Here is a 22540-nt window from a genome sequence, read left to right as displayed (position 1 = left end):
GATTCTGCTTCATGATTGTTTTGTTTACCTAGGCAGAATTTGTTTGGCATAAACTCTCTGCTGACAACATGGACCCGGATTTTGTGGAAAGACGACGGATTGGTTTAGAAAACTTTCTTTTGAGAGTTGCCTCACATCCCATCCTTTGTAGAGACAAAATCTTCTATTTGTTTTTAACACAGGTATTTTTCTTTAAGTCTTCAAAAAAAAATTCATTTTATTTTTTTCTTTTAAACTATAGAATGCTTATGCTTAAGAATCTTTTTGGAGCAGCTTTATTAATATACATTCATTTAATTGTGTTTTTAAATTTGTTTTGATTTCAAAATTATTGGGTTATATCACTCTTTTGGCTAACATTTTTATACTTAAGGATACTAAAGATGGTACTTTCTGGCATCACTTAAATGATATCAAAGTTAGTGTTTAGTTTTTTGAGGCCCAGATCTATAAAATCTTGGGTCCATCTTTTGGTAATCTTTTGAAATCTGGATTGTATATTTAACTTAGAAATGAATTCTTTTTTTTAACCCTTCTCTGGTCTCCCCTGAAAGAATAACAGAATAGTAGATGCTTAATCTATTTTATTTGGAGTATTCCTTACGTTTTTGTTTTTGTTTTTTTGCAATGATTTCTAAAATTAACTTTAATATTTAGGAAGGTAACTGGAAGGAGACCGTGAATGAAACTGGGTTTCAACTGAAGGTAAGAAAATTTGTATGAAATAATTTGACAAGTTCCTTTATAATTCCTAGCACAGTGCCTTGCACTTCGTGCGTACTTGGTATTTATTGAATGAACGAATGTTGGAAATTGGCTTTGCATCTAATATCATTGGTAAGGTTTTCAAAGAAATACTGCGAATTCACTTTGGATTTGTGTAATTTTAGTTACTAGTGAGATTATAGAGGGCATATTTATGAATTTCATTCTATTGGGAAGGAGTATTTTGAAGCAGTAATTGAGACACAAACTGTAGATTTTTCCCGCAGTATACTCATATACTTTGCATCTTTTTTTTTTTTTACTCCGCTGTCGTTACCACTGCCACTCAAATTCTTGTGCACACACTTGCTCATTCTTTATCAGATATGAAAGACAGTTCTGAAGAATTGAGCTTGGGTTTCCCAGTCAGAGCAGACTAGAAGATGAGCCATGCGTCGTGCTGCTTCTGTCTGCTGGGATGTGGTGGTCATCTTTGGGCATAGGAGTCATTTTGAATTGGTATCCATTAGTGACACAGCTTTTCAAATTTAGTAATTATAATTAGTGTTTGGGAATGAAATTGTTATCTAAAAATTGAAAAATAAGGTATGGTGAGATGGCCACCCTAATTCCTGTCTACTCTCCCTATCGTCCCCCAAAGTAATGTAATATTGGCAAATTTTTAAAGTTTTCATCTCTTCTGTAAACTGAATAGGTAAGTAGAAAAATGTAATGTAAATTTATATAATCTATACATTTATAAAACAATTCATATGATAGTACAGTAACAAAAGTTCAATAGGTCTTGGCAACAAGAACAAAATGTCTTTATAGTAGTTTTGAAAACACCCCTGGAGATTTATGTATTGGCACATAGGTATTTGAAATTTAGCATGAAAAACTAGAAAGAGAAAAATTTGTTTCTGCATGGAAAATATAATCAAGTATCTAATTCTGTCATAAGCTGATTCTAATTTATAAACATTTTGTTGGCAGGTTGCATGAAAACATTAGAATCTTCTTGGCTATAATTCATTACTTTATGGCACTCAGAATACTTGAATTTTAATTTAGAGTTGGATTTGAAATAACTCAAAACTTTGAAAAATGTTTATATTTTGATAGGGTTTTCTGAGAACTAGTCCAAGATGTTAGCATCTGATATTAAGGAAAAGAGAAAAGTAAAACATAGTTGTTTTAGTGACTTCTCTTTATGTAATAGTCAAGATTTAGTCACTAGTTTAGAAATCAGCAATCATTTGTCCTTGCACCTAGGTTTTGGCCATGACTTTGGTGACCTTGAAAAAGCTCTTGAGTTTCTTCCATCTATATAGACTGTGCTGTTTACTGAGTGCATTGAATCTTGTGTATAGGTGCTATTTAAGAGTTTAGTTAAAATGTTTCATGTTTGGGTTGCCTTATGGTATAACCTCAGTTTCACTTTTAGAAAGTCTTTGAAAGTAATACTTAATGTGCAGTATTAATAATTTGAAATCAGGCTTTTAATGAAATGGAGCAGAAAATAAGATGTTATGAGGAGAGTTTAGAAATCCTTACATCCTGCTGTATTCTTTATTTTGTTGTGACTGTTTCTTATTTTAAGTTTTGTTGTAAGATAGAATGTTTTTAGACCACCTCACACATACATGTCCGTGCGTACATGCATATACACAAACATGTATGTGAGGTTTGTATATATACGTGTGTGTGTGTGTGTGTGTGTGTATGTGTATGTGTGTTATTATCCCATGTTACCTCTGTGTTTGGTTATAAATTTTGTAATTATGTAAAATTGGTTGGTAAAGGAAGTATTGGAAACTATTTCTGTGAAAAAAAGATTGTTCTGAATCAGACCAAATATTTATATTTTAACCTTGGCCTTTGGATTGTCATTCTCAGATTGAAATGTAACCTTACTTTAGTTTTCCTTTTCTCACGCACGTTTAATTTAATATATAGTTTTGGCCTACTAGATTAATATTTTCTTAAAAATATTTAATTATTTTACCCAGCAAGATAATTATAAAAATCTACTGCCTTTTTATCAGTGCTGTATTTAATACAAACATGAGCACTAACTCTTCATCACTGCTCTGTGTTGGTGTTCTTTGTCTTGTGTATTTATATAAATATTCATGTTAACCAATTCAGTAAAAGAGCAAAGAGTTTAGAGTAACGAACATATAAACTAGTTGATTTAGAGTAAGGTGATATTGTTTTAACTCCAATAACTCAGTAAGTTACTGTCATGAAAGTGTCATCCATATGCCCAGATCTTAAATGAATTTAGGTTAACTCAGAAGAATCCAGGACCCTGTCTGTTGCTTGGAGTAGAGACTGCCAATGCCCATAGTCCAGACTTCGAAAATTTCTGCTAGAGGCACCTGGGTGGTTCAGTTGGTTGAGGCCCAGGTCCTGATCTCACAGTTGTGGGACTGAGCCCCTGCATTGGGCTCCCTGCTGAGTGTGGAGCTGGCTTGAGATTCTCTTTTCTATCTGTTTCTCTCTCTCTCACCCTCCCTCCCCCTTTGCCCCTCTCCCCTGCTTGCTCGCTCACTCTCTCTCTCAAAATAAATAAACTTTAAAATTTCTGCTAATCTGTATATTACACAGAAATTCTCAGAGAGCCACTGTGGCTGGGTGCCTACAGAGTGTCAGGTGCTCTTCTAGGTGCTGTGGAAACAGTAGTGAATGAGCTGAAAACATAAACTCCCTTATTCTTATCAAGCTTATATTGTAGTAGAGACATTAAATTAATGTTTAAATCAATAAGATACTTTAAAGGGTATTGTTAAAGGGTATGATGGTACAGAATTTTTGTTTTCAAGGATTTTTTTGAGATAGGTGACCATAAGATTTATTATTCTAATGGGACTCTCTTGAGAGTAAAAAGGGGTCCTATTAATAATGAGTTTAGGACAGGGGCGCCTGGGTGGCTCAGTCGGTTAAGCGTCCGACTTCGGCTCAGGTCACGATCTCGCGGTATGTGAGTTCGAGCCCCGCGTCGGGCTCTGTGCTGACTGCTCAGAGCCTGGAGCCTGTTTCAGATTCTGTGTCTCCCTCTCTCTCTGACCCTCCCCTGTTCATGCTCTGTCTCTGTCTCAAAAATAAATAAATGTTAAAAAAAAAAAATAATACTGAGTTTAGGACAACAAGCATAAACCAGGACTGTCCTGGGTAAACTGGGTCACATGGTTGAAGAGATAACATTTGAGCTGAGACAGGAATAAAGAACCTTGCGGTGGAGTCAACTTGGGGGCCAGGGAAGAGGAACATTAGAGAGGCCCAACCTGGGTAGTGGCTTACTAGGCAAGGTGTGGGGGAAGAGAAGAATCAGAAAATGAAATAACAAAGGGAAGACAAAATCCAGCATAAGGAAAGTAAAATATTTAATAGGAACTGGAAAAGGAGAAGAAGTGGGACTAACAGAGAACATGGGAAGGAAGATAGTCGGGGCTGTAGAATAGTTGGGGTTACTTTTTATTCAGTCGATACCTCCTGCATGTTGGTCTTGTGCCACGCTTTGTGAGGCACTGGGATATAGCAATGAACAAAGCAGATTAAATAACGTATTGCCATGGCAGCCATTGTATAACTCCAGGAGCACCATTCACGTTGTGCTTTCTTACGACTCTTCTAGTGGGCAGCTAAGAAACAAGTAAACAACTAAGATGATTTCAAGTAGTACTGTTTTAAAGGAGATACAGTAAGGTGGAGTGAAACTGAGGCACCTAGGTGGTTCAGTCAGTTGAGTGTCTGACTCTTGATTTCAGCCTAGGTCATGATCCCAGGGTTGTAGGATTGAGCCCCATGTTGGACTCTGCACTGAATGCAGAGCCTACTTGGGATTCGCTCCCTCTCCCTTTGCCCCTCTCCCTTGCTCACGTTCTCTCTTAAAAAAAAAAAAAAAAATGGGGTCACCTGGGTGGCTTAGTCGGTTAAGCATCGGACTTTGGCTCAGGTCATGATCTCATGGCTCATGGGTTCGTGCCTCGCGTCGGGCTCTGTGCTGACAGCTCAGAGCCTGGAACCTGGTTCAGATTCTGTGTCTCCCTCTCTCTCTGCCCCTCCCCCACTCACACCCTGTCTCTCTCTCTCTCTTTCTTAAAAATAAATAAAACATTAAAAAAATTGATTCCTGATTGAACCACCTTTTATGTAGTTTCTGTGCCTGGTCAGAAACATAATTTAGTGTTTTTTTCTCCTTTTCTTTTTTCTTTTCTTTTCTTTTCTTTTCTTTTCTTTTCTTTTCTTTTCTTTCTGTGTGCGTGTGTGTGCGTGTGTGTGTGTGTGAAGTTTGGCTATGACTTGGATATATTAAGTATAAATTTTATAGAATGCAATTATTATTTAGTGCTGATCCCTCTGTTCCTCCTTTGAGAGCAGTTATCTAGAGTAAGTAAAGATAGTTAAAAAGTTTAAAAAAATAGTTAAAAAGTTGTGTTTTCTTGGGGTGCCTGGGTGGCTCAGTCAGTTAAGTGTCCGACTTGGGCTCAAGTCATGGTCTCACAGTTCGTGGGTTCGAGCCCTGCATCAGGCTCTGCACTGACAGCTCAGAGCCTGGAGCCTGCTATGGATTCTGTATCTCTGGCTCTTTCTGCCCCTCTCCCACTCATGTTCTGTCCCTCTCAAAAATAAACATTTAAAAAAATTTTTAAAAAAGGTTGTGTTGTAACATTTTCTGTCAGCTAGAAAGTAATTTGATTTCATCTCACATGTTTTACTTAATTTATGTATGTAGTATGTAGTATTTAGTATAGGCATTTCCATAGTTCTTTTGTTTAAAAACATTTTTTTTGATGTTTATTTATTTTTGAGAGAGCATGAGCTGGGGAGGGGCAGAGAGAGAGGGAGACACAGAATCCGAAGCAGGCTCCAGGCCCCAAGCTGTCAGCAGGAACCCAGTGCAGGGCTTGAATTCACAAACTGCGAGATCATGACCTGAGCCGAAGTCAGGCACTTGACCTACTGAGCCATCCAGGTGCCTCAGTTCTTCCTTTTTTAGAATAGTGATCGTGAAAATGAAAAAAAACAATGTACATTTGGTGTGGATTCCTGGGAACTACCTGCAGTAATGTATATGCTTCAGAGCAGTCGTTTTATTTAGTTTATCGTTCCTTTTCTTGATTTAGAGAAAGGTAAACTACTTCTTCCATGTGATTTATTCTGAGTTACAATAATGCAGAGCTGTGTGTGTGTGTGTGTGTGTGTGTGTATACCTGTTAATATAGTGATGTTTATAATTGTTTTACTTTGGTATCATTGAATGCCATGTTATTCAGTTTAATTTTTAACAGTTTTTGTAGTGTTTTCAGAAATAACTACTTTGCTGTTTTTTTTTAGATACGTTTAATGTGTTTGACAAATGATATGAAGAAAACTGTATTTGAGCATCTTAATTCTAAAGGGAAAGTAAAACTGTTTGGATTTATACCCTGAAATGTAATTGTATTAAGTGAACAAATTATTTTTTCCAGGCAGACTCCAGGTTAAAAGCGCTTAATGCAACATTCAGAGTGAAAAACCCAGACAAGTAAGGTTTTGTTTTAATAACAGTTACAATGTTGTTTTGAATGATGTCTATCAATTTATTTAATTTTTCATTTCTGAATGTATGCACTTTATTTACTAATTTAAATAATAATTCACATTACTGAAATCCTTTTACAGTCTAAAACTGATTTTGAGATTTGGTAACTTAATTAGGTTTAAGGTTGCAAGTAACTGAAGTATCAGAAAATTAAACCGCTGTTTTTTCCTAGAAGGATTTATTTAAAATGTTGTTGAAGATATCAGAAAAATGAGAGAAGTAATTTTTAATTTCATATGAAATAGTTTTCCCTATATGGCTTTGCTTATCAAATATGTACAAAGTTCAAGAAGATTATATGTATTATGTATATTTAATAATAAACTACTTTGTACACCAAGAAAACTTGATAGATAAATGCATACTAGTGGAATAATTTCATGGAGATGTATCTGTATGACGATTACTTGAATTCATTAATGTTAGGTATTTGTGATGAGACCATTTCTATATTTAAGGAAACCCATGCATTCACAATAAAATGTCCTTAGGGTGGTTCCTAGGCATTTCTTAAGATTTTGATTTTACTCATTCTCTGAATTAGGTGGGTAATTCAGACTTTTCATTTTATGGACCTTTACCTGGCCTTTGATTCAGCTGAACTTTTCAATTAGAAAGGTGTTTGAGCAGATTAGGCTTTTGCATTTTTGGCTGCCAAGTTCATGAGTTGTGTTAGAATTTCTCTAGTTAAGCCTTCAACATTAATTTCTATGTGGTGTAAATTCTTACCAAAGGCTGGGTTTGCATAGTCTGATAATATATTATGCCTGACTTTAGAAATCATGTATTTGGTTTTTAATATAAATTTTGAATATAAAATATAAATATTTAAAGTTTTGGTAAACAGGAAATTGTGATGGTAACCACTGAAGTTTTTTTTTTTTTTTTAATAGACTTTTTTAGAGGAGTTCTATTTAGTTTTACAGAAAAATTGAATGGACAGCATCGAGCTCCCACATATATCCTCTGCCCCCACACATGCACAATTACCCCCACTGTTAATATCCCCCACCAGAATGGTACATTTGTTATAATCGATGAACCTATATTAAGACACTGTTATCACCTGAAGACGTTACATTAGGGTTCACTCTTGGTGTTGTATATTATGACAAATGTATAATGGCATATGTCCATCATTAATAGTATCATATAAGGTATTTTAAATGTCCTGGGGATGGGGTGCCTGGTTGGCTCACTTGGTAGAGCACGTGACTGTTAATCTCAGGGTCATGAATTCAAGCCCCGTGTTGGGCATGGAACCCACTTGAAATTTAAACAAAAAACAACACCAAGACCCTCCCACCCCCACCAAAAAAAAAAAAAAACTCCAAAGTATTTTCAGTCCTAAAAATCCTCTGTGCTCTGCCTGTTTATCCCTCCATCCCAGCCCCTGGCAACCAGTAATCTCCATAGTTTTGCCTTTTATAGAATGTCATATACAGTATGTAGCCTTTTCAGATAGGCTTTTTTCACTTAGTAATATGCATTTAAGGTTCCACTGTAAGGGCTATAATGACGGGTATGGTATATAAGAGACGCTCTTTAGATAAAGAACTAAAATTTTAAGTCAACCTCTTTGAAAAACCTAGTAAGCTAGCTTTATGAGTTTGGTGAATGTGCATGCACTAGAGGAGCATGTAGATGAGACTATTATTAATTAATATTGTAATATTAATATTTTGTCTTGAATGTTTTTCAATTTAATGAAAAATATTTTATCAATTGAATGTTTATCTTCCCTTTTCTGACCTAACTAGGTTTCTGGATTATAAAATTTTATTTAATAACCATATTATATATGGAATTTTAAATTTGATATGAACAGTAACATAACCAAAGCAGTTTTGCCCCTGTTCTTATTAAAGTGTGTAGTTAATGTATAATTAGTAATAGAATTTGTTTGCCTTAAGTTCTAGATAAAAGAATTATCTATATCGTTTTGTTTTTTTTTTTAAAGTTTTATTTATTTATTTTTAAGTAATCTCTACACTCAATATGGGACTCAAACTAATGACGCGACATCAAGAGTCCCATACTCCTGGGGTGCTTGAATGGCTCAGTCTGTTGAGCAGCCGACTCTTGGTTTCGGCTCAGGTCATTATCTCATGGTTCATTAGTTCGAGCCTTGTGTTGCACTCTGGGCTGGTAACACAGATCCTGTTTAAGATCTTTCTCTCTCTCTCTCTCTCTCTCTCTCTCTCTCTCTCTCGCCCTCCCTCGCCCTCCCTTTCTCACTCTGTCAGAATAAATAAATAAAATTAAAGAAAAAAACCCCAAAGAATCACATACTCCTTCTACTGAGCCAGCCAGGTGCCTTCATGCCATTTGTTGTTAAGCCAGATTCTTCACATTCAGAATCTCTGTTCTAGCTATATTATATATTACATGTATTTTATATAGTGGGTCTAGCTGGCCCAATATATAATTATTATTCATACCGTTACTAAAATAGTTTACAGCACTAAAATACTTTTATTCTGCCCTTTCTTAAAATGTAGAAAACCGGAAAGATTGTTGGGATTACCAAAATGATACTAGCTTCATGCATGTTTATATTTTTTCAAACTGGGGTGCCTGGCTGGCTCAGTCGGAAGAGCATGTGGCTCTTGATTGAGGTTGTAAGTTTACTCATATGTTGGGTGTAGAGATTACTAAAAAATAAATAAATAAATAAATAGATAAATAAATAAATAATTTTGAAATAAAATAAATTTCTTCAAACTAGACTGCTAAGAGCAGTTTGGAGATGAACTTTCTACTTTTGGAGATGAGTCTTCTACTTTTATGTGGCGATATTTAGACAATATTTGGGCAATATTTGGAGGTAGACCAAGTGATTAGTAGAATGAATGGGGCAAAAGAGGGGCAGGAAATATAGATGGCACCCAGGTTTTCTTCTTTAGAATGCTAGGGAACATAGGGAAGAGGGTTTTGGGAGGGACGGGGAAGATAAGTTAAGCTCTAGATATGTAAAAGTACAAAGGTCTGGTGTTTAGGAGAGAGATTCGGGCAGGAGGTAGACATTTGGAATTCAGTAACACGTACGCCATAACTGTGAAGCTTTGTGAATGGTAAGTCACATGAAATGTATAGATTGAAAGATTGATTAAGATGGCTGAGGACCCAGGATTGGATCCTAAGGAGTGCCAACGCCTTGAGGGTGTTTTCCAAAGTATAATCTGAAGATTAGCACCATTTGAATTATTTGGGTTATACCTTCAGATTCTTGAGTCCCTCTAGGGCCTTTGTGTACAGTTTTGCTTGTTCACACACTTGTCCTACTGAGAGGCCCTCCTTAGTGTTTCTGACACTTTAGGGCCTCTTTGCATGCTAAAGTTGGGAGGAGGGTGAGGTTAGCTGTTAACTTGCTGAAAGGATCAAGAAAGATGAGGACTAAAGTCTGTTGTTGGGTTTTAAGCAACATGAGAATAGTTAGTGAGTTTGTCAGGAGTATTTCTCTGCTGGTGTTGGAGGCAAAACTAGATTGCAGTGGGCCGCACGGTGCATGGAAAGTGACTGTTGCTAGAGAGAGTACCTTGTTAAAGTGTGCCTGTGAAATGGCTGGGGATGAGAGTGTTAACAGTTGGATGTGTTGTCAAGGGAATATATGTATGTGTTTTAATATAGGAGAGTTAATTGATATGCTAATGAGAAGGAGCTTGCAGAGAGAGGAATTTAGAAAATAGGAATATGGGGTGTAGCTGGGATAGAGTCTAGAGTATTGATGGGAAGAAGGATCTTAGAGGGAAGGAAGAAATAATAGATGTAGATATGTTTACTGGCAGGAGATAGAGGTGGAGGTGGTTCCTACTAATGGCTTGTGTTTAATTTGTGAAGCCTGGTTGGAGAGTGATAGGTGGTGGTATCAGAAATTTCAGGTCTTTTTGCAGAACTGTAGTTACTAGATTAGGGAAACAAAGATTATTGATCAGCATGAAGATTGAGGTTAGAGACCATGAGTTTATGGTTGCATCAGAACATTTTTTAGCACCATAAGTTTTTGTCCTGTTTTTTGTTTTCAAGTAACTTTTCATATAACTTTTATCTTTATCTCAGTTCCACAGTATAAATTATGAAGTATTTTTCTTGTCTTTAGTAATACCAAAAGAAAATATGGTTGCTTTATTTTAGAATTTTTTGAATTTGTATTGGTGTGTGCATAAGGCCAGCATATGGTTAAATAGAATCAGTTTCATTATTCTCAAGAACTGCTGTTTTTGTCTTTCAGTTTTTGACTTGTTTCCATGAGAAAAAAAATGATGTTTCCCTTGTTTCCTGTTTCAGGAGATTTACTGAACTAAAACACTACAGTGATGAACTACAGTCTGTCATCTCACATCTTCTTCGAGTCAGAGCTGTAAGTGGTCCCCAGGAGCTTTTTGATGCACATTTATAAGGATGTGCTTCTCACCGAATCACGTTTTTAAGTAATGGATGGTATTCATGATAAATAGCTGATTCTTGCATTTAAATTTGGTGTGTTCATCATCCAAACTGCATTTAAAAAGATACATGAAATGTTCTCTGGTACAGACAGCTTGAAGCATTTTAACTGTTGTTTCTCTGTAGTTTGTATATGGTTGTTTTGACTTCTTGTGAAAAGGCCTACCATTTCAGTGTTGGAATATAATTAAATAAGTGTGGGAGTTTAGATCTACATGTAATAATATCTTTATACTTTCAAGGTTGTTTTAAAGGTCTGTGAAAAAGTTTATATATGTTAGGCCATCTTGTGTCTGTACTCTTAAATTGTCCCAAATAAACTTATTTGGGGTAATGGTTTGCCATGACAAACTAAAAATTGAGGCATAATCACTGTACTTAGCCCTGTGGTTTGGCTGTGGTAGACATGGAACCCTTAGAACTTGCTAAAAACTTTGAAAGACCCTGGGTTACCAGGTCTAGGATCACATTTATGCTGATTGGAATCCTCGTGGAATATATTATCTGGGATTTGTTTTAATGAGTGGTGAAGAGTGGAAAGTGGGGGCAGTTTAAATGAAACTAGATTAGCCATATAATAATTGTTGAAGGTAGGTGTTGCGAAATGGAAATATATTCTACTGTTCTCTGAAGATTACCATAGTAAAAAGTATTAAAATAAGGGGAAGAAAATCCTTCCTGAAGTCTTTATATTGGCCCAATTTCCTGTTTAACCATTCAGAGTACCATTAGACCTCTTAAATAAATTATAACATACTTTCTAATAAAAGGTCCATGTGAGAATTAGTAGGCTAGCGTCAAGAACTGGGTACTGGGAAACTGGGTTTATAAGGTAACTAGACACTGCTTCTTGTTGAAAGGTTGGGGAAGAGGACATGTGTCTAGACACCCCAGAAGACTGGAAGAATAATTCATACAGCTTTGACTTTTATGTTAGAAACCTTCGAGAATCTATTTATTTTTTAGAAAAAATGAGAAAAAAAATTTTTTTAGTGTTTGTTTATTTTCAAGACAGCATGAGCAGGGGAAGGGTTGACAGAGAGGGAGACACAGCATCCAAACCAGGCTGCTGGCTCCAAGCTGTCAACACAGAGTCTGATGTGGGGCTCGAACTCACGAACCATGAGATCATGACCTGAGCCAAAGTTGGACGCTTAACCAACTGAACCACCCAGGCACCCTGAGAATCTATTTAAATTAGAGGTCTGGCTGATTATGGAAGCTGTATCTTTTTATTTCTTTATATCTTTAAAATTTTATTTATTTGTTTATTTAAAATTTATTAAATTTTTAAAAATTTACATCAGGTTAGTTAACATACAGTGCAGTGATGATTTCAGGAGTAGAATCCAGTGATTCATCACCTACATATAAAACCCAGTGCTCATCCCAAGTGTCCTCTTTAATGCCCCTTGCCCAGTTAGCGCATCCCCCCACCCAAAATGCCTCCAGCAACCCTCAGTTTGTTCTCTGTATTTAAGAGTCTCTTATGGTTTATCCCCTTCCCTGTTTTTATATTATTTTTACTTCCCTTCCCTTATGTTCATCTGTTTTGTGTATTAGATTCCACATATGAATGAAGTCAAAATGATATTTGTCTTTCTCTGACTAATTTCGTTTAGCATAATACACCCTAGTTCCATCCACGTTGTTGCAAAAGGCAAGATTTCATTCCTTTTGATTGCTGAGTGATACTGCATTGTGTATATATATATATACACCACATCATCTTTATTCAACCGTCGATGGACATTTGGGCTCTTTCCATACTTTGGCTATTGTCATTAGTGCAGCTATAAACATTAGAGTGCTTTGCCTCTTCGAAATAGCACACCTGTATCCTTTGGATAAATACCTAGTAGTGCAATTGCTGGGTCATAAGGTAGTTTTATTTTTAATTTTTTGAGGAACCTCCATACTGTGTTCCAGAGTGGCTGCACCAGTTTACATTCCCACCAGCAGTGCAAAAGAGATCCTCTTTCTCCACATCCTCGCCAATATCAGTTGTTGCCTGAGTTGTTAATGCTAGCCATTCTGACAGGTGTGAGGTGATATCTCATTGTGGTTTTGATATGTATTTTCCCTGATGATGAGTGATGTTGAGCATCTTTCATGTGTCAGTTTGCCACCTGGATGTCTTCTTTGGAGAAGTGTCTATTCATGTCTTTTGCCCATTTCTTCACTGGATTATTTGCTTTTTTGGGTGTTGAGTTTGATATGTTCTTTATAGATTTTGGATACTAACCCTTTATCTGCTATATCATTTGCAAAAATCTTCTCTCATTCCATTGGTTGCCTTTTAGTTTGATTGTTTCCTTTGCTGTGCAGAAGCTTTTTATTTTGATGAGGTCCCAGTAGTTCATTTTTGCTTTTGTTTCCCTTGCCTCCGGAGACATGTCAAGTAAGAAGTTGTTGCTGCCGAGGTCATAGAGGTTTCTGCCTGCTTTCTTCTTGAGGATTTTGATGGCTTCCTGTCTTACATTTAGGTCTTTCATCCATTTTGAGTTTATTTTTGTGTATGGGGTAAGAAAGTGATCCAGGTTCATTTTTCTGCATGTCACTGTCCAGTTTTCCCAATTACCGTTTGCTGAAGAGACTGTCGTTCCATTGGATATTTTTTCCTGCTTTGTCAAAGATTAGTTGGCCATATGTTTGTGGGTCCATTTCTGGGTTCTCTGTTCTGTTCCATTGATCTGAGTGTCTGTTCTTGTGCCAGTACCATACTGTCTTGATGATTACAGCTTTGTAATATAGCTTGAAGTCTGGGATTGTGATGCCTCCAGCTTTGGTTTTCTTTTTCAGGATTGCTTTGGCTATTTGGGGTCTTTTCTGGTTTCATACAAATTTTAGGATTGTTTGTTCTAGCTCTGTGAAGAATGGTGGTGTTACTTTGATAGGGATTGTTAACGCTGTATCTTTTTAAAGGCCTTCAACCAAAAGGAAGGGCGGAGGGCACTGTAGAAAGCTTTGTTTAACAGCAGGGTCAGCAGTTCTGAGAGTTGGAGTAGGCAGAGGTACACTATTACACAGTCACATGGCTAACCCCAAGTATTGAGAAGCTCTCAAACAGTGTTCAGACCCAGAAGAAACTAAAGGACAAAGCAGAAAAACCAGCTAGAATCAGATTTATTAGAAATCTCAGAGATGAGTGGTGAACTGAACAGAGTGTAACAGGTAAACACTCAGAAAATCCATGAAGCATAGGGAGTGCATTTAAGTGAGACCTTAAGGAGGGAGGCAGGACTGTCGTTGTCAGATTGTGTCCTGAAGAGAGGTTTATGTGATTGCTTTCATAAAACGAGAAAATTGTCATAAGGCATGATACAATAGTGATTATGTCTGACTTTCTGCTGAAAGTATATTTTTAAAAGTGGTTAATATTTAATAACCTTTAAAGATTATGGGAAAATTTAACCATACCAAACTTGTTTCTGCCCTAGGACTTTTATTTGCTCTTCCCATGCTTGTATCACTTTTCCCACATGCCCCACCTTCAAGAACCTCTCTTGGCTTGTTCTCTTTTGCCATTCATTTCTTGCCTTAGATGCCTCCTCAGAGAAATCTATCTTGGGAATCTTGCATGAAATAAGATGCAGTTTTCTATCATTTTCTGTCATTTTTCATATTCTGTCATTTCTCTGTCATATTCTGTCATTTTTATTTATAACAACACTATCTGACATTGTATTCTGGATTAATCTGTTAATTATCTCCCCTACTAGTGTATGTGAGCTCCACAAGAGCAGCTTTGTTTTCTCACTGCTAAATCCCTGGAACAATGCCCAACTCATAGTAGACATTCATTATCTAGTCATTGAATGAATGAACAAACGAATGTATATGCTGACATTTTTATGTTTAAAAATATCTGAAAAAAACATAAATTGCTTATTTTATTTTTAAAAATTTAAGGTTTGTTTGTTTGTTTATTTATTTATTTATTTATTTATTTATTTATTTATTTTTTGAGAGAGAGACAGAATGCCAGCAGGGGAGAGGCAAACACAAAATCTGAAGCAGGCTCCAGGCTCTGAACTGTCAGCACAGAGCCCGACACGGGGCTCGAACTCCCAAACTGTGAGATCATGACCGGAGCCACTTTTATTTTATTTTAAATTCCAGTGTAGTTAACTTGTAGTGTTATATTAGTTTCAGGTGTACAGTATAGTGATTCAGCAATTCTGTATGTCACCCAGTGCTCATCACGACAAGTACACTCCTTAATCCCATCACCTATTTTACCCATCCCCCCCATTCACCTCCCTTCTGGTAACCATCAGTTTGTTCTCTATAGTTAAGATAAATTGATTCTTGAATTTAATTATAACCAACCTGGGAGAACTGGTTAATAATTTATATGTGAAAAGAATCTTTAAAGAAAACAGCTTTGTCATCAAAGAGTTTGTAATACATAAGTAAGAGAATTCTGGGTATAGGTATTTATCCTAAACTTTTTTTATTTGTTTGTTTGAGATTTTATTTTTAAGTAATCTCTACATCCAACATGGGGCTCGAACTCACAACCCTGAGATCAAGAGTCACATGCTCTACCAACTGAACCAGCCAGGTGCCCCTATTCTAAACTTGATGAAAACTTTAGAAACTTTATTGACATTAAAGATAGCTTGAGCTATTGAAAGAAAAGCAGCACTTGATCTATAAGTCAAATTGAAATTCTGACTGAGTAAATGAGAGAAATGCCAGTGAACGATACAGGATGCTTTCTGATTGGCTAAAATTTCTTCCTTTTTTAAAAAACTTTTTTGAATGTTTATTTAATTTTGAGAGAGAGAGAGAGAGAGCGCAAGCATGGGAGGGGCGGAGAGAGAGAGAGGGAGACACAGAATCCAAAGCAGGCTCGGTGCTCTGTACAGACCCCGACATGGGGCTCGAACCCATGAATTGTGAGATCATGACCTGAGCCAAAGTTGGATGCTTAACCAATTGAGCCATCCAGGTGCCCCTGATTGGCTAAAATTTCTATTGTTCTAAAATGGGGAGAAAGGCTATTTAGTCATGGACAGTAACAGAAAAGTAAAAATGAAAGGTTAAAGTCCTAACGCAGAGAGAAGCCTACAAACAACACAAAAAGCACCACAGGGAGGGCCTTTTGTAACAGAGTGTCAAGAAGGCTTAGATGCTTCTTGAGACAGATGATGAATTGGGTTTTTTAAATTTATTTTTTATTTATTTTTTTGAGACAGATGATGAATTCTTAACAGATGAAAATAGCATTATTTGAGGGGTGCCTGGGTGGCTCAGTCGGTTAAGTGGCTGACTTCAGCTCAGGTCATGCTCTTGCGGTCCGTGAGTTCGAGCCCCGTGTCGGGTTCTGTGCTGACAGCTCAGAGCCCGGAGCCTGTTTCAGATTCTGTGTCTCCCTCTCTCTGACCCTCCCCCATTCATGCTCTGTTTCTCTCTGTCTCAAAAATAAATAAACGTTAAAAAAAAAAAAATAGAATTATTTGATTGTCTTTTCTGTCAAGGAGAATTCTTTTCAAAGTAGAAAAGACAAAAAATAAGTTATAGATCGGTTAAAAACTTAAATATTTAAGACATCAAAACAGAACAACAGGAAAGGGTGGGTGGCCTTGAACCAAGAAGAGCTGGCTTTGGACCTGTCTCTGCCATTTACTGGGTCCTCCCGACAAATTCAGTAACCTTTCAGGGTTAGTTTCTTTGCTAGAAAATGGGAATATATGCCTGGCACATAGTAGGTACTGAATAAATATTTGTTATATGAAGGTGCCTTATTCATAGAATTATGAGATTCAGATGAAATAATGTGTTTTGTAAACAACAACAAAAAGATAATACTGATTTCTAACATATATTTACCACTGTATATCAGCCAGTGCTCACACATATAATATTCTTGCCCAGTTCCCACAATAGTCCTTAAAGATAGATATTATTGTTGTTCCCATTTTGTAGATTAGGAAACAGAGGCAAAAGAAATTAAAGTGGTACCACACTATAATAGATGTGTGGAGCCAGAATTTCCTATTTTGTCTGTCTGACTCTAGAGCTCATGCTCTTAACTGCCTACAAACAGTTTATTGACAGAGGACATGAATTCAAGATTGAGAAGAGAACAGATTTTCATTGAGTCATCCTGCTTATAGCCAGGACCCTAACAAATGTCATTTGATCCTCACAAAGTCATGTGATGAAAGTCATTTCCACATTTGCAAAAGAAAGATATGATACCAAGGCTTGCATGGTTTAATAAATCCTCAAAGTTAAACCCTAAAGTGAGAAGGTGCTGGAATTTGAACTCCCATTTGTTTGACTGCAAATCTCATATTTCCTATTACAATATCTGCTGCGTCTTTAGGGAAAATTCAAATTTAAAAGGGAGGGAAGAATGTTTAAGTTTGCTAATATTGTAAAAATGCAAATTATAGTTATTAAGATACTACTCAACATTTGATTTGTAGTCATAAAGATGGTAATATCTAGTATTTGTGAACTATTTAGTGATGGTGGCAGTATAAAATATTACATGCAGCTCTTTGGGAACTGTTGTGGCAGTAAGTATCCAGAGTCTTAAATCTCATAATCTTGAATCCTTAGGAGATAGTTCAAAAGAAGGAAAGAAAAGAAAAGCTAGGCATGTCTAGATTTTCAAAATAAGATCATCTAATAGAATGTCCCAAAAGTGTCCTTTTTCACATTTAATCAGCTACTACTTGAGTGAGGATAGAGTAGGGCATTCTTACAGTTCCAAATGATTCCAAGCTGGGTAGAATGATTGGATGAGTTTGTTACATTTCTTCTGTTGTCACTGAATATGCTAGTTGTCACTCTTTTCATGTCAGTTGTCAGATGGTCAGTTTTCAGAAAGAAAGACTTGTCAACAGAAATGAAATCGAATAGCAGTCTGGACTAAGTCATTGGGTTCAACCCCTTTTCCCGGCACCAAAATTCTTGATTACCAATGAATTAATATGGTTTTAGGTTTTAATTATTCCTGTTTTATTTCTGTGTCATTTTTGTTTTTTCCTTTTCTCTAGAAATGATAATTTTTGATTAATAGTTTTTCTTTGGTTCTTCTTTCCCACTGCCTAATGATCTAGATAAGTCATTTCATGTTTTAGTTAGCTAGATCCATTTGTTTCCATGAATAGTTGATATCAGAAACAGTGTTGGTCCCATAACAACTGCTAAGTGTATTATTGCCTAGTTCATGGGTAGGTAATTCCTCATGTGGTTGCTCATCTTTTTTAATATAGGAAGACTCTTGCCTCTTTTGGGCATACTCTGTGGACCAAAATATTTTCCAGAGTTCTAATTACTCTGGTAGAAGCTCCTTTTATACCAGCTGCCAAGAGTGATATACTTTAAAGAAATAAACTTTTAAGTAATTGGGATTCACAAACTTTATCTTTGAACATTTATTTTGGATCTGCATTTGTACTTAAGTTTCTTGCAGTTTTTGTTTTTACATGGTTGCTTAATAAGTTCTCTCCCTCTCTTCCATACTTAATATCTTATGATAAAACACTCAGCTTTCAAGAAGAGGTTTGATCTTTAAAGAACCCCCCCCCCCCCCCCCCCCCCCCCCCCGCCCTGGGTGGCTCAGTTGGTTGAAGTCCGACTTTGGCTCAGGTCACAATCTCGCAGTTCATGCATTTGGAGCCCCACGTCGGGCTCTGTGCTGACAGCTCAGAGCTTTGAGCCTGCTTCAGATTCTGTGTTTCCCTCGCTCTCTGCCCCTCCCCCACTCGTACTCTGTCTCAAAAATAAACAAACATTAAAATTTTTTTTGATAGAGTGGGAGAGAGCCAAAGCATAAGAGACTCTTAAAAACTGAGAACAAACTGAGGGTTGATGGGGGGTGGGAGGGAGGGGAGGGTGGGTGATGGGTATTGAGGAGGGCACCTTTTGGGATGAGCACTGGGTGTTGTATGGAAACCAATTTGACAATAAATTTCATATATTGAAAAAAAAATTTTTTTAAGTACAAGAATCTAGAAAAGTTAGTGTCCTAGAATGGCATTTTCCATTTTATATTCTCTGAAATGCCAGTCCTGTATTTTTTCTAGTGCAAACCATCTCTTTCTTGAATAGTTATGATTAATATATGGCATTAAAGGGCTAAAAAGTTCTATAGGAAGGAAAACTGTTACTGGTTAAATTTTATTACCTCAGTGTTTCCCAAATTTACTTGATGATGGAATCACTTTAAAAAAGTAAACAAGTGGGGCGCCCAGGTGGCTCAGTCGGTTAAGTGTCTGACTTTGGCTCAGGTCACTAGTTTGAGCTCCAGTCAGGCTCTGTGCTGGCAGCTCAGAGCCTGGAGCCTGCTTTGGATTCTGAATCTCCCTCTCTCTCTGCCCCTCCCCACTCATGCTCTGTCTCTCTCTCTGTTTCTCAAAAATGAATAAATATTTAAAAAAAAATTTTTTAAGTAAATGACCTTTGACACTCTATAGGGCTCAGAAATAATTGGGAAATAGCATCCTAGAGAAAGTAGTTGAGAGGTCTGGGGATGACTCTAGAATGTTTCAAGCAGAATGAAGACTACAAGCTTTGTCTTGAGTCGGGTGCAGAGGTGGGCAGACTAGAAGGCTAGACAGTAAATATTTTCAGCTTTTTGGGCCATACGATCCATGTCAAATCTATTCAGTTCTGCTATGAAAGCAGCCATATACAATGGTAACCTGAATGTTCTAATACGACTACAGAAACAAGCTGCAGTCCTGTAGTGTATTGCTCTCTAGTCTGGTGTGTACATGTTCCTTTAGAGCAAGCCAAGAAGAGATGGAAAACAGTTTATGTTCTTCTTACATCTGCTCTGTGTATTTATAATACTGGTTCATTCACTTTAAGCTGAGGTATTGAAAGAGTTAGGATTTGTTGTATGGTTAATGCCTAATTCCTCAGATGTTTGAGTAACAAATTAGGTAATTTATCCTCAGTGTTTACATTTAGAAACTGTGTAACCAAGAATATTTTTTTGTATACTAAGAATTTTTTTTTTTTTTAGGGTTTAGGGTTTTATGTGGGATTACTTTTGGTCTTTAGTTCATGTCCACAATAGTTTGCAGGAGAGTAAAGCATTAAGTATCATATGTGATGTTTTGTCTTTTGTAAAATTTATCTAATTATAATTAGATCTAAATTATAATTCTATTATTAAAACATCTAATGTGTTGGTTAGAAAGCATTATAGTGATAAAGTAGCATAGAAGTATATTGTATGTGTTCGGCACTTATGTATAAAACTATCAATAAAATTGAAAATGTTTATATTTTTACCCTGGTAAATTCCACTTTGAGGACTTTTTCATAAGGAAACAATCTGAAATTTGGGAAAAGCTTTACTCTCAGAGGTGCTTATTACAAAATTATGTATAATACTGAAAAAATCAGGGATAACTAAATATCCAACAAGGAGTGGTTATATATTGTATACACTGCTAGGTGGAATTTTATGCAGCTATTTAAAGTCATATTTATTAAATGTAATATTGACCTGCTGGATAAAAATATTGTCCCTTTTTTTTTTTAAGTTTATTTATTTTGAGACAGAGCAAGAGTGCATGAGAAGGGCAGAGAGAGAGGGTGAGAGAATCCCAAGCAGTGCAGAGCCCAAGGTGTGGCTTGAATTCATGAATTGTAAGATCATGACCTGAGCCAAAAATAAGAGTCTGACCCTTAACCAACTGAGCCACCCAGACGCCCCTTACCACTTTTAACATAAGAAATTTTAAAGCAATAATTAAAACATATATCTTTATACATTCTTTATATATATATATATATGAAAGCAGTTACATAAATATGATGATAGCACTAGTTCCTCCCCAACCTCATGATGAGCCTTTGGGAAATTTTTTTATTTTTCACATTTTTCAAGTTTATTGTACTAAGCTTTTTTTTTTTTTTTAAATGAAGATGACATCTTTTTAAAGAATAGTCTGTATATAACCTTGACCTAATAGTAATCTCTTTTAAAAATTTATTCCAGAGAGTGGCAGATCGACTCTATGGTGTATATAAAGTGCATGGGAATTATGGGCGAGTTTTCAGGTAAGTATTATGTGACCTTTTAAAATAAATGATTAGCTCTGTTTAGCTTTTTGCCTGACAACTATAATTCTTGAAAATTTATGGGTCTGAAATGTAGATGTTAAGTTTTTATTTATTTTGTATGTTATGGCATAATTAATTACTTAATTTTTTATTCAAGTATAATTAATATACAGTGTTATATTAGTTTCAGGTGTACAATATAATGATTCAACAATCCTATACATTTCTCAGTGCTCATCACATCTTTATCCATTTCTCTATGGATAGGCACTGGGTTGCTTTCATATCTTGGCTATTAATAATGCTGCAATATACATAGGGGTGCATATATCTTTTTTAATTAGTGTTTTTGTTTTCTTTGAGTAAATACCTAGTAGTGGAATTACTGGGTCATATGGTAATACTATTTTTAAAAATTTTTTTTTTTTTTTTTTTTTTTAACGTTTATTTATTTTTGAGACAGAGAGAGACAGAGCATGAACAGGGGAGGAGCACAGAGAGAGGGAGACACAGAATCTGAAACAGGCTCCAGGCTCTGAGCTGTCAGCACAGAGCCTGATGCGGGGCTCGAACTCACGGAGCGTGAGATCATGACCTGAACTGAAGTCGGACGCTTAACCGACGAGCCACCCAGGCGCCCCAATACTATTTTTTTAAGTTAATTAATTTATTTTGAGGAAGAGCATGCGAGCAGGGCAGGGGCAGGGGCAGAGTGAGACCAAGACAGAGAATCCCAAGCAGGCTCTGTGCTCTCATTGCAGAGCCCATCGTGGGGCTCAAATTCACGAACTGTGTGATCATGACCTGAGCTGAAAGCAAGAGTCAGATGCTTAACCTACTGAGCCACGCAGGTGCCCCATGGTAATACTATTTTTAATTTTTTTAGGAACCTCCATAGTGGTTGTACCAATTTGCAACCCAACAGTGCAGGAGGATTCCTTTTTCTCCACATCTTCACCAACCCTTGTTACTTCTTGCCATTCTGACAGACATGAGGGGATACCTCATTGTGGTTTTGATTTGCATGTCCCCGATGATTAGAGTGATATTAGAGCATCTTTTCATTTGTCTGTTGTCTATCGGTATGTCTTCCTTGGAAAAAATGTCTATTCAGGTCCTCTTCCTACTTTTAATTGGATTATTTGTGGTTTTTTGCTGTTGGATTGTATAAGTTCTTCATATAGTATGAATATTAACCCCTTATTGGATATATCATTTGCAGATATCTTCTCTCATTCAGTAGGTTGTGTTTTCATTTTGTTGATTGAGTCCTTCACTAGTCCTTCACTGTGCAAAAGCTTTTTATTTTGGTGTAGTCCCAATAGTTCATTTTAGCTTTTGTTGCTCTTACCTGAGGAGACAGATCTAGAAAAATGTTTCTTTGGCTGATGTCAAAGAGGTTACTACCTATGTTTTCTTCTAGGAGTTTTATGATTTTAGGTCTCATATTTACATCTTTAGTCCATTTTGAGTTTATTTTTGTAGATGGTGAATAAAAGTAGTCCAATTTCATTCTTTTGCATGTAGCTGTCCCAACACTATTTGTTGAAGAGACTCTTTTTTTCCATTGTGTATTCTTGTTTCCTTTGTTGTAGAGTAATTGACCGTATAAGTGTATGTTTATTTTTGGTCTCTGTATTCTGTTCCATTGATCTCTGTGTTTTTGTGCCAGTACCATACTGTTTTGATTACTACAGGTTTGTAGTGTATCTTGAAATCTGGGATTGTGATACCTCCAGCTTTGTTCTTGTTTCTCAA

General features: G+C 36.3%; 1 protein-coding gene across 2 annotated transcripts in view; it reads left to right on the top strand.

Moving 5' to 3' along the window:
• SNX4 (sorting nexin 4) overlaps nucleotides 1-22540 on the top strand; it is a 70210-nt gene that overhangs the window by 21125 nt on the left and 26545 nt on the right. For both annotated transcript variants that reach the window (XM_019448663.2, XM_019448662.2), the window contains 5 exons: nucleotides 33-182; nucleotides 658-705; nucleotides 6183-6238; nucleotides 10583-10655; nucleotides 20718-20779. In XM_019448663.2, the coding sequence (XP_019304208.2) occupies nucleotides 33-182; nucleotides 658-705; nucleotides 6183-6238; nucleotides 10583-10655; nucleotides 20718-20779 (389 nt within the window). The remainder of the gene's footprint in view (nucleotides 1-32; nucleotides 183-657; nucleotides 706-6182; nucleotides 6239-10582; nucleotides 10656-20717; nucleotides 20780-22540) is intronic.

The sequence above is a fragment of the Panthera pardus genome, unplaced genomic scaffold (assembly GCF_024362965.1).
Source record: "Panthera pardus isolate Hobbes unplaced genomic scaffold, ASM2436296v1 HiC_scaffold_16, whole genome shotgun sequence".
In the NCBI taxonomy this organism is placed as follows: Eukaryota; Metazoa; Chordata; class Mammalia; order Carnivora; family Felidae; genus Panthera; species Panthera pardus.
This window is presented reverse-complemented; position numbering and strand designations above follow the sequence as displayed.